Source organism: Lissotriton helveticus, chromosome 6, assembly GCF_964261635.1.
Source record: "Lissotriton helveticus chromosome 6, aLisHel1.1, whole genome shotgun sequence".
In the NCBI taxonomy this organism is placed as follows: domain Eukaryota; kingdom Metazoa; phylum Chordata; class Amphibia; order Caudata; family Salamandridae; genus Lissotriton; species Lissotriton helveticus.
The window spans coordinates 1,394,758,436-1,394,776,544 of record NC_136067.1 but is presented as its reverse complement, the minus strand read 5'-3'; the positions used below and the strand labels follow the sequence as shown (position 1 = coordinate 1,394,776,544).

Sequence of the window (18,109 nt, the reverse complement as noted above, 5' to 3'; positions counted from 1 at the left end):
ATGAGCTCCTACTTCTTATAGTGTTACCAGTAAGTTGAGAATCTTGGAAAGGTTGTACGATGGGAAGGTAGAGTTCACTTATGTCTCGAGTAACATTATGTGCATTGGTAGCTACCTTCTCTTTACAGAAGTAATTTTCTTGTGCCCACCCCTTTTGATCCTTTCCTGTGACCATTCTTACATCTAAATTGATCCAACCTTGAAGTTCAAATTATATTGGTGCCTGTTGTATTATCTTATTAATAGTGTCTTACTATCTTAGTGTTTGATTCCATCGCTTACCTGTATCTCTAGGAAATTGTTTGTCCCTTAAAGAATGTTTCTGTTCATGTGGGGAAGCAGTAAAGTCAGCGGCTAGACTAGATCTCCTTTGTTCAAGTGTGGCTGGAGTTTCTCTTTTCAATAAAGCTTCAACTGGATTCACATTTTTTCTCTACCTTCTCCTTTTTATGGATTCCAAAGTGTGTTTGGTGTTAAGGAAGAGAGAGAAAAGACTGTACCAAACTTGTTTAGCTCGCACTAGATCCGATCTTTTGGAGGGAAATTCACCAGAAGGACCTGCAGTTGTTGTCAGCATTAAAGCTGGTATGAATGACTATGCAGTAGGATCTGGTGTGATAAAACCTTGAACTCCTGTTATAGCCTTTTCCTCTTTTTTTCATGAGCTGTGATTTTCTACATCTGACACTTCTCATAATGGGCATGAGCTAGCACCATTCATTTTAGTGTGCCATTGATCTTTCCATTTTTTACCACTTTGGTCTCTTCCCAGCTAGTGGATTGATGAATTATATTTTGGGTATTTTTACTCACTTGTGGATACCCCTTGACACAGTGAGTGTGTTGCATTCTCAAATGAATTTGCCTAGCTGGAAAATTATTTGAAGTTTCTGAGCCTGAGTACTCATAACTGGCCCTTAACAGTGAGCGAGCAACTGCTGGAAGACACATCTGTACTTATTCTTCTACTGCAGTTGTCCTTATTCTTTGATACTTTCTGCTAGATCCAGTCATTCCCTTATTCCCTACCAATCTCATTTCCATTACTGTCTCTTATTGGTAGTCCAAAGTATGTTGGAGCAGGTTAGAAACAGGGAAAAAAGTGGGAGGTGGATTAATAATTAAAGCTTCCATGTCACATTATCAACGGTGCTTTTTCTAGTGGCCTTACTGGTAAGGTACGCTAAAAGTTGACTTTTCTTTATTGCACCTCCCTACTTTGCAGAATACGTTACTAGTGCGGAGGAGGGTGCCAGGCATGTGTGCAAGTCATACAGGCATTTGGATCAAGGTGTTTTCATTTGGCCAGGCCAAGTCAAGAAGTATTTGCCCAAGCCAAGACGAGTACACTTTGGCTGCCCTCCTCCTTTGATGTTCATCTACCTTGACAGAAGGTCCAAACTTTTTGAGGTACATGAACATCCAACTGATCCACAGCATAGTGCAGGTCCTGTACCTGAGACTCCTGGCAGTGCAACTTTATTAAGTGCTTCCAGGCTCTTTGCCTAGTGTTGCTGCTTTCCACTGGTGACACCTCCGGCAGCAGAATGGTCCATTTGTATTCTGCTTCTGTCAGCATCATCCCTCCTCACTAGCTGTAATGTAAAAAACATTTGGAACATGGGGTAGGACTGCCCACCTAGCCAGGTGCACCAACCTGTCCGCATTCCTGCTAGGTGTGGGCATATGCTCACTTGTTGCTTAAACCTGCTCCAGCCTGAACATTGAGTTAATTTTACTAGATTTTACCTGATAGAAGATTCTGCTCTTGATCACCTGGTGCAGGTTCATTGTCCTATCTGGCACCATAGCATTCTCACATAATCTGGTACTCTCCATTCATCTCGCTACCTATCACTCTTTCTCCAATATTCTATGCCTCATTTGACCTTCACTATAGCTCCCTGATTAGAGGGACCAGGTATGAGATCAGATCCTCAGGAGTCTCTCTTCCTCCCTCATCCTAATCCTTCCTATCCCCTGTTCAGTGCTCCGTTGCTTTCTAGTTCGACTTATGCTCTACAAATACCAACACAAGCATACATATTGTCAAACAGTCTGAAAATTCTCAACGAACATCTACACTTTCTTGTCCAAAGCCTCTTTCTCCAGTCCCTCCTTCTCGACTGAACAGACCAATTTACTAAACGCTAGACCGATTATTCCTCAGTAACCTCCCCTTTAAGGCACAGCAAATCCTTATGTCCTTTTTCAGTGCTTCTCCCTTACTCAGGTGATGCATTGCCACATTCCTATTCTTTCTGTCTCCATAAACAGACACCCACCACCACCACCCCCTCCAACCACCACCACCACCACCCACCATGGTTTGCAGGTATAGTAGACAATACTGCAATAATCAGCTACCACCAACTGTTAATCTTGTCTGTAGCTCCCCAATTTGTAAAGACATTGTTTACCTGCTTTTCTCTTCGTTATTTTTATGCTTCCTCCTTCACGCTTCAAGAAAGGGAAGTCTAAGCACCATGCTCTCATAAACGTTTAACCTCCAACCTTACAAGAAAGAGATAGGGAAAGCCTGGGGGGCACATACACATCTCCAAGAGGCATTGAAGCGCTCAAATTTTCTGCACTAATTACACACATCTTACTCTTATTCCAAGACTGACTTTGAAGAATCCATAAATGTCCATCTTTTCAACAAAAGAGACACCATATGTAATATCAACCTCTCCAATCTGCATCTCAAATTTCGTCTGCTGCTGCATTGTATCTATCACACAATCCTATGGCTCACCTGTACTGAGCTACATAGCTTTATTAAACCCCTCAAAGACCAATCTTATGACCACAATATTTAACCATTCTCATCAGATGCCTGAGAGTTACTATCCTTTCCCTCCACTTTAATGTCAACACTGCTGCCTGTACTGGCATCTTTTTTTCTACAAATATTTGCCAAATCCTTTCTCTAATCAAAATCCAAGTTGGACTTCAATGACCTCACTATCTCACCCTGTTACTCCTCTAACTTTATTAGCGATATCCTTGGTTGAAAAAGCTGTGACCCTCGAATTCCAGAACCACGCAGACCCTCAAATTATCTTACTGACCTCTTTTACACCTCTGTCTTAATGGCAGGATGGTGACACAACATTGTAGGGTTTGATAATGCATTGAATTCTCCGACATGAGCGATCTGCCATTTAGATCTTCTTGGCCTCTGAGCGTTCTGTGTTGCCGCTAGCCATTCAGTCTTACTGAATGTATTTGCCACAGCTATGAGCTACTTCTGTGCAGTATGCTTCTTCATATTTTCCCTTGCAAGTGGTGCTTTCAGGTTGACTCTGAAAAGAAGGGATCTGGAGGAGTCAATCGGCTGGTCACCGTCCATTATTTAAAGCTAAAAACATGTTTGTTCACCTACATGTAGATATGCCTTAGTAGCAAATAGTGGACAGGATCAGTTTCTTGTACCTTGCTGGCTTTTTCTTGTATGTTGTCTCGAAGTCATGTCCTTGTATTTTGCAATGGTTCCTAACTATCCATTAGGGCTCAGCTTGTTGAACCACCCAATAATATAAAGTCCAGTTGGGTTTTCACAGTGATCACCAAACATGCAAGTAACCTCAACTGAAATGTAGTATTTGTAGCTTGGCTTCGTACAGCCTAAATAACGGCTCTCCTAAAAACCTGACTGGAATTTACACTTCATGGTTAGATGGACCAAGCACTTCCTTCAAAAACAAGACTACATTGTGAATATGCTCAATAGATACAGGCCATGAACAATCATCAAGAACAGGAACGAGGAGGAGCCAAGCTCGCGAGCGTAATGGTCGCCTTTTAGCTCGGCTCCCGCAGCCCTCCGGCCTGATCATGTATCCTGTATAATATCCTGTCTGGAGACGACACATTATCGGAGAATCGGAACTGGAACACCTCGCTTGTACTCACCATTTGGCCCGGAGGTTTCGACGTGCAGCGGCTCCGAAGTTGTGCCCTCCGCAAGACCGGGGCCTCCGTGGAACCTAGACCGGGACCGAGCCTGTGGGGTCCGACGACTGTCGGCCCCGGTCGAGAGAGTGAACCAATGATGAGAGCCGTTGTGCGAGAATCCCGGCGATCCTGATCCGGGCCTGCCCTGGTGACCGCGCGGCCGATGTGGGTGAGATGCACCGGGGACTGATTCTGTGAAGGGGTCCTCCCCCCGCCGCTGCTCTGACCGGCGGCCCTGGACCTCTGCGCCCGGACTCTGCTTGTTGGGGGCGCCGGTGCTGGTGTAGGCGGAGACCCGCATTGGGCGGACATCCTTTCGGCACCAAGGCTGCCATTGCTGGGAACCCCCCGGAGCTCTGTGAAGTCCTACATTTTTTAACTGTTTTTGGGGGTCGCAGAGGGCGGCGACTGGGCTGACTTCGCGAAATGGCAGCCGACCCTCTGAAACATGAATCGCCTTGTGGCGGCGGGCTTGGGTTGCCTAATTGCGCGGGGGTCCGGTCTGGTGAGCGTGAGCTTACGGTTAGAGATATCCTGGAAGCTCTGAGATCCCTGCGCGCATCCCTGGCCCCCGATGTCCCGGTGAGTCCGCCACGATCTGCCGCCATTTTGGGCGGCCGTTTCTTCTTGCCGCCCTCTTGTTTCAGTGACTTCATTGCCTCGCCCCCCTCGATTGCTGCAAGTGTTGCTGCCGCTGATCGAAGATCATTTTGTGTGCCGGTGACTTTGGAGCTCCCTGTTTTTCGAGGTTCTGACCCCGGGGACTTTTTGTGCCGCGGCCCTGTTCGGCTCGGATGCCTGGAAATATTGGTGGACTGCCGCCTGCACCTGCTCCGATGGCTTTGCCTTTGTCTACTACAGAGACCCCCTCGCCTTCCCAAGCGGCGAAACTGACCTCCTGTTCTTCATCACCCGTGCTGCGATTGCTGATGCATTTAAACTCTCTGCTTGGACTTTTGCTCACTTGCGGACCGATTTACCCCCCATGTCTACGTGGTAGTCAACATTTCTTTCGACTGTGTGCTGGTCTTGTATTGAGTATTTCATTTTACACTGTCATGTGGTGGGTGGAATTTGTGGTTCGGAAGGGATGGGGGTGATATACACGACTCCTGGTTGATTATGGGTATACGACTTAGTGGCGCAGTTGTTAGTACCCATAGAGCGGTGGGTGGTCCCTTCCTCTGTAAGTTTTATGGCGCTTGATGGGGTGTCGTCCTGGTCTGTTTTTGTTGCGATTGTCTGGGTGGGCGGAGGGCGGCGGCCGACCATATTGATTTCTGTTCTTATGCTCCTCCCTCCTGTTTTCTTTATTTCTGTTTTTGTTTCTTTTTGTCTCGTTCTTCTCTCTTTTCTTCTTGCTATATTTCGGGTTCTGGTTTAGGGCGACAGGCACGCTGTCTGAAGGGTAGGCCATAGCCTTCTACAGGGGTGCAGGGTGGGATGGGTGGGTTGGGTTCTATTTGTTGTTTGTTTTATGGTTCTATGGCCCTTTTGTATCTCTTTATAGTAATGCCGCGTCTGTCCCCGCCTCCCGTGGTGTGTTCGGGGTGGGGTGTGTGGCGTCGTTAACCCTCCTTTTATGGTTCGGTTGCTTTTCTTCTCGATTGCTGTACCCTCACTGGTGCTGATACTCCTGTTTTCTCCTGTACTCCCGCCACGGGACGCCTGTGTCGGCGTGTCTTCTTTCTTTCGTTTTTGTATTTCATTTCTTTTTCTCATTGTTCCGTCTTGTCCTCCTCTCCTCCCCTCCCCCTCTTTCCCCCTCTTCCCCCTCTTCCCCCTCTTTCCCCCCTCTTCCCCCCTCTTTTCCTCGCACCCCTCCCTCCCTTTTTCTGGAGGTCACTATGAAGGGTTAGTTTTGATGTAAGGTTTCTCCGATCCCTCTGTTCTGGCTTAGCTGTGGTTTGGGTGGTGGGCATTTAACGATGATAATGTTCAAGTGTCGATTATGTCTAAATTATCCCGATCTTCCTGTGTGAATTGTGTTGCCTCTCCTGTATTGCGGCCCCATACCCCCTTATTGTCGCTGAGGCTGGTTCTGGGACTTCGGACATCTCTATATTGAAAGTGAGCCTGTCGTACACCTTATCCCCATATTATAAAATTAACCTTTTTTGCTCCTGTGTCTTGGCCCTCTGGTTCCTAGGTATATTCCCCCTTTTTACGATTGTATTGCCTCTGCTTCTTGCTGATTGATTCTGTAATGTTTGCCTTGGAACTTCTGATTGCTTTACGTATTGCGGCCGGCCGATTTGGTTGTAGGCCTAGACTTGTATATCCTTTTGACGCTAATAAAGGTTTTACAAAAAAAAAAAAAGAACAGGAACGAGAAAACTAAAAGACTAGCCGTTGCCGTTATTTTTTGGCAAGTTATACAACAGTTTCCCACCTTACCTGAAAATGCCCCCCTCTTGACATTTAGAAAAGAGCTTACGTTTCCCCCACATCCCAGCCACATGATCACGCTCCCTTCTTGTCCAATAGAGATGCTTTTTGTAAATTTTACCCTGCTCTTTAGGTCTTGCCTGTGACAGCGCATGCGCTGCATGTACTCTCGCTTGCAAGAGTTATTGTATGCAACCAGGGACTTGCATTCTCCCATTGCATACCATGTGTTGGCTTCATTGTTGCTCCTATTTGCTGCCTTCTAATTGGCCAGTGTGTGCTGGCTTCACCTCCTCTTCTTTTGGCTGGAGCACGGACCAAGTATGGACTGTTTCTGCTTGATTGCTGTCCTTTCGCTGATCAAGCTTTTATCAAGGTGCTACTTTTATTTTACTCCTTTCCTGTCATCCTTGTTTAACCCCTTGCAGCTGTCTTTTACTTTATTATTATAACACACACTCTTCAAAGAAGCCCTTTTCTCTTTTGAACTGGATGTTTAATCTGACAACAGATGCTATCTGCTTTCATTGGGTCAACAGATGTTATCGGTTCCCTAGAATATTTGCAATAAGTCATGGATATGGGCGCAATTACTTTCTCTGTGATAGCATTTTTTACCAAATGGCAATCTTTTTTTTTTTTTTTACACATGGTTAGATTAACTGATTTGCTCAGAATCGCAGGGGTGTTCTGCCAAGACCGAACAAGCATTGCCTAAGTCAATAGGCTGCGCCTTTGAGACTATTGTTTCTGCCATTGTTTTTTTATTCATTCTGTAAAGCCTAGTCATTGCTGACTTTGGCAGTGATTTGTAGCTATACTTTATGCTGCGATGCAGCATGGCTGAAAATAATTCATAAAAAGACTGTTACATCCAGCGTTAATGCACTTTAAATTTAGAAGGAAAAAAATGTGCATTAGCCTCGGCTGTGTTGTTGTTTTAAAAATTATTTTTTTGCAACTCAGCAAAATTTCCATTCTACTGTACAGCAAGGCCACTAATCCTTGCCAAAGCCAATATCTTCCATGGGCAAGGCCTATTGGCTTTGCCAATGATTGTTTTGCATATCCCTTCCATTTTCTCCATTGAATTGCTACTTCATTTGCTGGTCTGCTGTATGTTTTGTACAGTTATTACCTTATTTCTTTTGTACGTATCATTGATTTGCATCTGCCCAGATGAAAATGTCTACTGTTTCACCTCCAGAACCTAGGTGCATGCTATTCAAATACCCCTAATCTGTAAAAAAATAAAAGATGATTGGGAAAGGGCCATTCATATTGATGAGCATGGTGTAGGCTCCTGAGCCTGCCTTTTTTAATTTATGTAATATTTATAATTTACCTGTGCTTCATTTATTAGTTCGCCAGAGATGGATCCTTTGGTGTTTCTCGCTTTCCCATGTCAAGTAAAAAGCACGAAGTTTGTGTGTTTTGAGCTGTCTAATGGCAAGTGTTGACCTTAACCATGGATGCTTTATATTTCCTTTTCCATTCTCTGTAGGCAGACCTCGGCCACTATCGATGCCCGCAGAAGCAAGCTGGCTCGTGAATGCAGAACCCTCCTCCAGGCCCAGAACCCCAGGGAGGAAAGGCAAGTACATGAAACCTGTATTGCCGATTGTACTTGTATGAATCTAAGGGACTTATGTTGAGATGATGAATGTTTGACCGGAACGATGTGACTATGTCAAAAGGTGTGATTTTGGTTCAGTTAGTTGTTTATAAGGAGGAAGGTTTCGAACTACTGAGTTGGCAGTATAATTTTAAATGCTTTCAATAAGGAGCTGTAGAGGGCAAGACGTGCCAGATCACCCTTCAATCTATCATATATTCAAACATCAAAGATCTGGCTCTGATGGGCACCTTCTCAAATTTTTGTGTACAAAGGATTGATATGGGGGATATTCTTATCTTTACCCAAAACCAGCTGTTCGTTTACACAGTCTGACCTAATCCTCTGTGCCCACTTGATTCATATTTTTAAACAGATACAAGAAGAAAAGTGGTCAGTCTACTCTAAGTGTATGTTGTAAACCACTTCAAGGACGGCCAACATGTTTCATTGCCTGTTATATATTAGCGGCAAATTCGTCAGGACAACCGAGGTCGGCAATCACCTCCCTGGACATCTAGCAATAAATCAAGAGTGACTGACAATAACAATTGAAAGCAATAAAGAGAGATTTGTTTAGAGAGAAACACCCCCAAGTCACGGCTTATTTCAGTACAGGTATTAATTAAAAATGGACATGTGGCTACGATATAGCACCCAGTCCTTTGTTAAAAGTCCTAATATTTACCTAGTGAGAGCCATGGGCCCACATACCAGCTCTCACTTAGTCGCAAGGGTGTGTATCGTTTATTCTTTCGATCCCTTTACATAGCACAATCGTTGCTTACAAGTTCATCTGTGGAAATAGACATATCTCATTATGTGTTTCTAAACTGTGCCACTAGAAATGGCACAAAATCATTTATGTGGATTCCAACTCAAGCTCAACCCCCAATTTCACTCGCAAGCACGCCCCGGTATCTCGCAAATGCTGACTTAAGTCGTGCACACAATCTCATCAATTCAATTAAAAACAATGTCACTCGGCATCATACTTGTTGCACAACATTGTCTTGCTTCCAATTTTGGCCATGCCTGAGCCACTGCGATCTCCCCGGGCATGATAGCTGGACAACGTGTCACTTCATTACGACCTCGTCCACAGCCTTATATTCATTCTTCAAGGCTGTATCACTTATAACGCCCTCTTCACGAAAAACATACTCTTACCGCATCACCAAGGATCTCCATGTGGTAATTCAACCCGGCATGTCGCTCACAAGCGATTTCCTTCTATTTCAACAAGACGCGGTCAACCTCCATGTGAGTCATGAAGTTTTCATTGACACATGACCCCCGTTACACGCTCCTTGTCATTACTGATAACTCGGGTGCCATCTTTAAATGTCAAACGCCAGGATATTCCTATTGTGGAGTACTCTTGGAAAAATATGTATATATACACAGCACGATCTAACAAAACCGCAATACTTTTACTTCCTGTCTGTTTTAACCGATCGCTGTCAGACTACTCTACCAATATGACAGTCACCATTGCATCCCCACTGTCAAGATAAGGGGTTCAGGCACCATCTATAAATGCCCCGGTTTTCAATGTACTGATAAATGCAACTCCCTAAATCTTCCTTGTATGGGGTACTGGTGAGAACCAGATTTCAGTGTGGCACAGCCCCAATACTACTACTTCTCGACTGAGGTATCAAAATGAGGCCAGTGCGAACCCAAACAACATACCTATTATACTATGCAGTATGAGAACAAGTACATAATTTTTGGCTACTCAGGATAACATCAAGGCCATCTAAAGCATTCCCCCATCACACACGTATAGCCAGCACGCATACGTATTAGCAATGCAACAGTGATATAATGCGCCCAGAGAACATGTATCCATGGACCAGATATAGGGAAGTACACAGTCCCGGACTGCCACTACCCCAAGTGTTTTAAAATCAACATGTATCGCCAATATATTTTGATTTTAATACACTTGGGGTAGTGGCAGTCCGGGACTGCGTACTTCCCTATATCTGGTCCATGGATACATATTCTCTGGGCACATGATACCACTGTTGCATTGCTAATATTTATGCAGGCTGGCTATACGAGTGTGATGGGGGAATGATTTAGATGGTCTTGATGTAATCCTGAGTAGCCAAAAATGAGGTACTTTTTCTCATACTCCATAGTATAATAGGTATGTAGTTTTGGTTCGCACTGGCCTCATTTTGATACCTCAGTCGAGAAGTATTGGTATTGGGGCCGTGCCACACTGTGAAATCTGGTTCTCACCAGTACCCCATACAAGGAAGATCTAGGGAGTTGCATATATCAGTACATTGAAAACCAGGGCATTTAAAGATGGCGCCTCAACCCCTTATCTTGACAATGGGGATGCATTGGTGACTGTCATATTGGTAGAGCAGTCTGACTGCGATCGGTTAAAACAGACAGGAAGTAAAAGTATTGCGGTTTTGTTAGATCGCGCTGTGTGTATATACATATTTTTACAATAGTACTCCACAATAGGAATATCCTGGTGTTTGTATAGACTAACTGTTTGACATTTAAAGATGGTGCCCGAGTTATCAGTAATGACCAGGAGCACGTAACGGAGGTCATGTGTCGATAAAAACGTCATGACGCACATGGAGGTTAACCGCGTCTTGTTGAAATGGAAGGAAATCGCTAGTGAGCGCCATGCCGGGTTGAATTACATCAGGGAGATCCTTGGTGATGCGGTAAGAGTATGTTTTTTGTGAAGAGGGCGGTCTGAGTGATGCAGCCTTGGAGAATGAATTTAAGGCAGTGGACGAGGTCGTAATGAAGTGACACGTTGTCCAGCCATCCTGCCCGGGCAGTTCCCAGTGGCTCGGGCATGGCCAAAATAGGAAGCCAATGTCATGCAACAAGTATGATGCCGAGTGACATTGTTTTTAATTGAATTGGTGAGATTGTGTGCAAGCCTGAAGTCAGAATTTGGTGAGACACCGGGGCATGCTTGAGAGTGAAATTGGGGTCGAGCTTGTGGTATCCACATAAATGATTTTTATTGCTATATCCAGTGGCACCGTTTAGAAACACATAATGAGATATGTCTATTTCCACAGATGAACTTGTAAGCAACGATTGTGCTATGTGAAGGGATCAAAAGTATAAACGATACCAGCTCTCACTTAGTCGCAAGGGTGTGTATGTGGGTCCTTGGCTCTCACTAGGTAAATATTACGCTTTTTTAGCAAAGGACTGGGTGCTATATCGTAGCCACATGTCCATTTTTAATTAATACCTGTACTGAAATAAGCTATGATTTGGGGGTGTTTCTCTCTAAATAAATCTCTTCTTATTGTTTTCTGTGTGTTTGTCGGTCACTCTTGATTTTTTGCTAGATGTCCAGGGAGGTGATTGCTGGCCTCAGTTGCCCTGACGAATTTGCTGCTAATATATAACAGGCAATGAAACATGTTGGCCGTCCTTGAAGTGGTTTATAACATGCCGTGTTTTTAATACTGGGCAGACTCACATTTCGGATTAAAAAGTTACAAGTATGTGTGTGAGTGTAGCTCAATTTTATTAGAGACTTCTTGTGCCTAATTTTTCACGGGATCTCTATTGTATGTTTTTTCTGTACACCTTCCTTTCACTGGACACAATCTTCCTTTTTGTTTGAGAAAGTTATCGATGATGATAAAAACGTTGGCAAGCTGGTGAGAACCTACCAGTAGTTCCTCTGGTGGTGCGCACGTGAGTTACTTTCTCATTTCTCTACACATTTTTCTTTGTAGTACACCTACACTTAATTAGAGTGGGTATGCTGTATGTTGAGTGACTTGACTGACCACTTTTATTCTCGTATCTGTTTTAAAATATTAATCAAGTGGGCACAGAGGATTAGGCCAGACTGTGTAAACGAACAGCTGGTTTTGGGTAAAGATAAGAATATCCCCCCCATATCAATCCTTTATACACAAATTTGAGAAGATGCCCAACAGTGCCAGATCTTTGAATATATGATATTTGGAGGGTGATCTGGCACGTCTTGCCCTCTACAGTATCTTTTTGTGTTGCAGGTGCCAATTAGTGCCAGATCTTTGAAGGATAATTTTGAGGCCAAATTATTACTGTCGTCCACAAATCCTAACAATGACCTCCATTACGTTGTAAACTAATTTCAGGAGAAGTTTTTGAAGATGATAGTAACGTCGTTGCAAAGCTGGGCTTCAATTGTACAGTGATCGTAGTTAATAAAATAAAACGTGTTTGTGCGTGAATGAAGACTCCAGTCCCCACAGTGGACGAAGTCCATTTGGCGTTGGATAAAATGACATTAAAGAGGCCCTGGTTTGTCCGCTTCCTAAATAAAACCAGAACACGGCCATCTTGCCAGCTTCACTCCTGATTTATGACCTACGTACTGTGAGCGTCTCACTCAGTGACTGACCATTTGAAGGCCAGTCTGAGGCAATAGTTTAACTTCATTGCCCTTTGTAACACGTTTTCCTCCAATGTAAAGAACTATATCTACGAAAAAAACTGCCTTGTCAGCTGAAGAGGCGAGTCAGCGCTCCCACGCGGCTTTCGAGCAAACGGAAGCGTTGACCTAACGAGCGCGCGCTGTCAGCGCGTGGAGTTCTTGAGGTGTGCGCGAGCGTGCCTTTCTTGGCATCAAACTGCGCGTAGGCAATGGAAGCAGCAGCTGCCGCGCGGACATGCCCCAGGGGATTTGTCTGAACCCCCAGCGCAGGGTTTCCGAAGTATTGGCTTCCTGATCACATGTCATGGACATAACTCTTAAAACAGACCTATTCCCCGTCCCCTTAGCTTGCCTCCGTTCCCTGCTTATAATGTGATCTAATGTGGAGAGAGATCTCTTTCCCCAGAGCGTTTTTTATGCTTAGCAGCTGATTCCATTGGTAGGTACAAACTTGCTTTCCACATAGTACATTAATTATAGACACGTCCCAGATATTTTTAACCTGTAAATTATTAATGCTGTTACTTGGGGGAGTTTTATCCATGTGTGTTTTCTAGTTACCACCAAGGATTTTCACACTGCTTTTGAGTTTTAAGGTGAAAAAAAGATCTAGCCAGTTACAAAGTCGCTGAGGAGAAAGGCTTTACAATTAACTTGCTTGAAAACGACCCATCCATTTTCAGCACAAGCTAGCTTCCCACACATTACCAGTTTGAGTGGAACACTGCAGAAGGTACAACCGTAGAAAAAGGTGGTAACTCCTCCAGCCAAGCAGAGTGTCCTATCCTGGCTCGAATTAATATGGAGTAGGAAAACTACCTGGATCTACGGAAGAATTTGCTCAAGTAATAAACTTTTCCCACCCCTGTTGACATCAATTGTTTGCTGATAGAGAAGTCCACCATAGGGATACCGCTGGGTAAATGCATTCTTTTCACCATCCATTGACAGACGGTCCAGCAGTTTCCTCAGGCCAGAGGTGCTGCATTTTAATCCATTCTCCTTTACTAATTAGTGAAGTCGTCTGTGGTTTTAAACATGCAGGTGTGATTTTGATCTGTTGTCTCTTGCATGTATCATTCTTAGTAACTAGCGTTCAATAGAAAAATGTATCCCTGTGTATAGCTTTTTTGAAATGGCCATGCATTGTGTTCTTTACCAGAGGTCGGTGGTCTTTTGCCGCACCATATCATCATTATGAGAAAGCCACACAGTGTTGCCATGGAAACCGTCATCTCATACAGCAGGTGTATGGAAAAAGCCCTATACATTGATGGAGAGATTTGGTGCGTGAGGAGACTCGTACAGTGCATTGTGGCAAACTGAATCACCTGTAAACCTGCCATATTTGATATCGGTGATTTTTAACTACTGTCATGTCAGTCGTTAGATACGTTGCTTCATGAGGTATTTTGCTCTGCCAAAAAGTTCAACCTGCCTCGGACCGTCTATTGCTAATTTTGGTCTGAGACCGTTTAAAGTGGAAAACAAAGCAGGGTCTAAGTTTGCAACCCCATCGCCCTACTCAAAGTTCAGTTCGTCCTTGCACACATATTGGCTAGTTAGTAAAATATTAAAGGAAAACGAAAGGGAGACTAATAATGGATATATAGGCATATTTGCCATCTGCCTAATAATTTTCATTTTTTTCCTCCTCAGGTGACGAGGTCCTCTGCAGATACTTCAGCAACGAGCGAATACCCCCCATATTTGAAGAAATCCCCCCTTCCGCGCACTACTTTTCACGGCCCGCGGGTGAGCGACAGTTAGTGAGAGGCACGGATTACATCCGAGGCAGCCGGTGCTTTTTGAACGCGGATCTTCACAACTGCGCCACTATGCCTTTCCAGGAGGAAGGCGCTAAACGGAACTCTGCCACGACGTCGCCCACCAAAGCGCCCTCCCCAGAGCCATCCCTTCTTGTCAGCTGGATAGCCAAGCTGAAACTTTTGACTCACTGATGCCTGTTTTGGGGAGACTGTTCCCTTCCCCCCGTAACATAGTGCCTTTGCTCCCAGACTTGCCTTATGGTCCTGTTCAGTATTAGTATGCATTGTTCGACTGTTAGAAGCTGCACACCAGTACCTTTTCTTTAAGTTCAAGGTGAAGAGGACCGAGCACGATGTACCAGCTAATGGAGAGCAACTCAAAAGGACATGCTTGATCTCGGATGCTCTTAGTCCCTGAAGGCGCGCCCCTCAGACGCAAAGCATCACTGGGAATTGGAGTCCGCTAGATGGGAGCAGGCCATGCTTCAAATGATCATATTGTGGGCTGGTTCCAGCTACAAGAGGTGGCACTCAAGAGTTTGCCTCTGGAGCACTCTGGACCATGACAAGCGTCAAAGTTTCAGCACTGGTCCAAGGCTGCGTTTGTCGTTTGTTTGGTCTCTAGGTGGGAGGTAAAGGAAGGAAATTTGATTATTCATTTTGGCAAATGGTCACGAACTGACAGATTTTTTGGAGGACTAAAAAACTATGCTATTGAAAACGAATATATGTTCAGTGACTGGGTGTGAGATGGTATGCCACTTGTGCCTGTGGTTTTTCAAGGATTTTGTCTTGAACTTGTGTAGTCAAAGCACTTTGAATCAACCATCTGCCTACCTTTGACAGCAAAGTCACCTTCAAATGTTTGGAAGTAGATATCCCATTTTCCACAGGTTCCCATCATGTGCAAACCAGCAATACCATATGCGTAAAATAGTGAAGTAAAATGAACTATTATTCTGTTCTTCTGATATACCGTCTACCAAAGTGTGTTTACTGCTGCTGTTTGCGTACTGTATCAGCCACAAAATGGCTTAGGCGTTTTGAAATCTGACTTTCCTTCTTTGGGCTTTTGACGCAATTGGAATAAGACATTTTCAGATTTTCCCTTAATCTTCCTAATTTAAAAACCTCTTCTCCCTGGTGTTGCTTCTTTTGAAACAATTTAGGTTGTATAATCTTGGGGACCATTGCCTGCACCTAAAAAACAGAGCAAAAAAAAAACTGGAAACCTTTTTGGAGCTTGTTAACTAGAAAGAAATTCCTGTTGAATGTAACCAACTTTCTTGATCTTTTAAAGTCCATGAAAATATAACTTAACTATAATATATATATGAGGTTCTAGCCCGCCATTGAAATTCACTTAGACGGTGTTAAAATTGCACAGGGTATCCCAACCCAACCCCTAGCCTGTTGCATGCTTGTAAAGCACTGAAGTGGGTAGGGTTGGTTCTTTCTATAATGTGGTAAAAAAAAAACAGCTGGTGAGAGTGTGTTCAGAGGTCATGCTTTAAGCTATCTTCTCCAGGATATTTTTCTGGTTAAAAACAAAGCCCATAACAGTGGTTGACTGTTTCTAGTATTTCTGTTGATTAAATGAATGATGATGTTTAGGCATCTTCCCTTCAGACATAAAAAGCCAGCTAAGCCAGGTAAAAGTCATGCAGATGCTCCAAAGATAGGTAAATTGAGTTTAGTGATGACATTTCGCTAGAGCGTAAAAAGTTGCTATTCACCTGCTGCTTCCTCCAAAAGTGGCGATTTACTGCCAGTGCATTCATAGACGCTTCAGTCTGCTTGTGTGCACAGACTGATAATTATTTTGTCATGTTCTCTGCCCTGCTAAAGTGTCACGTTTTGGACTCTGTCTGCCAGCTCTCAGATCTCTAATGTTAATAGTCCTATTTCTTCCTTTAACATCTGCAGATACCAGAGCGAGACAACTCCAGCTGTCACAGGGAGGGACAAGTTCCTTGGCCGAAGGCTGCAGTCCCCCCCAAGACAAGCACCTACATTTTGCTCATCTAATGGTCAATAAGTCCCAGAACCTAATCCCTATAGGTCAAGTGCTTCTGTGAGCCGTTCTTCAATCATGTGTTCTAGAGGGCGTGGAAATGTCTTTCATTAGGCTAAATGCAACAAGACTTTGACAAAGCCCGCTAGAAAAGAAGAATGCATTGGAAATCGCTTTAAAAATGTACAAAGACTGTGTGGTCATTCGTAAAATATCTTACGTTTTATATTAATTTAATACATTTGTATATTTGTATATATTGTTGTGAACATATTTTCTCCTTACTTTTAGAAGTCTATAACAATGCGGAAGGTCATCGGTGCGCACTGGTCAGATATTAAAGTGCATAATCACTTTTCTCTTGTCAACATTTTGAAGAAGATGAAGTCTCCGAGCACACTTCATAATGATGTTATTCTAGCAACATAAAGGTTTTCCTTGATGATTTCCTGTGTTTGACACTCTTCCTCCCTGAAAGAGTGAAGTTCTGAGCAAACTGTACATATTTAATTTTTGGTGGTTTATGGGTGTCACCAGGGCTATCTGGTGTGCCTGCCAGGTGTAAGTGACACTGTGTACTCTCCATGGAACTCTACTTAATCTCTGCCTGCATATCATAATTCTCCATGCCAGTTTGGTCTGCCCTAGACATTATTAACTTCTGTTACTGGTTTCGGTGTTACTCATTCCTACCGGAAGGGCCTTCATTGCATTTGCAACGCTTCCCTCCCAAAAAAATCTTCAGCTTCTCACAACAACTTTGTCATGTCCTAGATGTCCCTCATACTAAAACCAATATGTTCTCCACTGTATGTGTACCCCAAATTAAAACAAGTAATACATTGGGACAAATATCTCTGGAAGCGAGTCAATTGAGGATGTTGGCTACACAACCACAGAGCATAGGACCAATAAAGCAGTACTGTCCAAGGGTAATCCATTGAAGGAACACAATTATTAATTCTGAATCTCTAGTTCAAAAACTGATTCCGTCAAAAGTTCCCTCAAAAGTGATGCGTGTGTTAGTAGTGATACAGATAAGTATTTTTTCATGGCAACAGCATTTAGTCCCTTCACTGTCCTGCTGCAGATTTTATAATGTCAAGTCTCCTTTTCTATAGTACAGCGCACAGCTATCATTTAATGGCTTGTGCATCACTCTTGGAATCAGAGCGCCTTTTTGTATGTTTTGGGTTTTCCCATTCACAGCTGTTTTGGAGTTCTCATAGTAAGTGAATAATGATCTTGTCAGAGTAGGTTTTGGTGGCGGTATGTGTTGGTTGAGTCGCATGAATATGTTGCGTTAAAACATAACTCTGCTTCTTGTACTGTTGGAGTGTTGCAGCTCATTGGAACTGCAGCGGTCCCTAGGCAGATTTGAAACCCATATTTTGGGACAGAACTGTGGAACGCAAACCATGAAATGAAAGTTTGATGTGTATAAGCACGGTGATTTTGCCAATAGTGCCTTTAGGAAGAAGACTATGAAAAGGATTTTGCCCAGTAAGCTACAAACAATCTTTTTTTTAATACTTGAGGTGCAATAAATCCGTTAATCCCCGCACCCATATATTAGTTCACCCCTGACTACAACATTCTTCCGTTCTCTCCTCCACTGCACTGATACTTCTACCATTTTCGTCACGTTTCTTAGGTCCCATAAAGGGGATATTTACCAACAACATCTACTAGCCATGCTTACCAGCTGTGCCCCATCCTCTTTGCAGTTGACCATTTGTTCGGAGACTGCTGCTCACACCCTAAGAGGTATGCGGAAAAAGAGGGCTCTCTCTGTTGAGGATATGCTTATTCTGTACTCCTCGTGTCTGCATCATGCAATTACCAGGGCCTGGGAGTGAGCAGTCGGAGGGAAGCCGCTGTTAACTGTCCACTTGGGGTGGTGGAGTGGAGGGGGGATGTCTTCCCCA

General features: G+C 43.8%; 1 protein-coding gene across 1 annotated transcript in view; it reads left to right on the top strand.

Moving 5' to 3' along the window:
- Window positions 1-15,724, top strand: part of CNKSR3 (CNKSR family member 3) — a 197,056-nt gene extending 181,332 nt beyond the window's left edge. The window contains exons 12-13 of the mRNA XM_078649173.1: window positions 7,853-7,942; window positions 14,058-15,724. Of these exons, the coding sequence (XP_078505299.1) occupies window positions 7,853-7,942; window positions 14,058-14,359 (392 nt within the window). The 3' untranslated portion in view covers window positions 14,360-15,724. The remainder of the gene's footprint in view (window positions 1-7,852; window positions 7,943-14,057) is intronic.
- The last annotated feature ends 2,385 nt before the right edge of the window (window positions 15,725-18,109 follow it).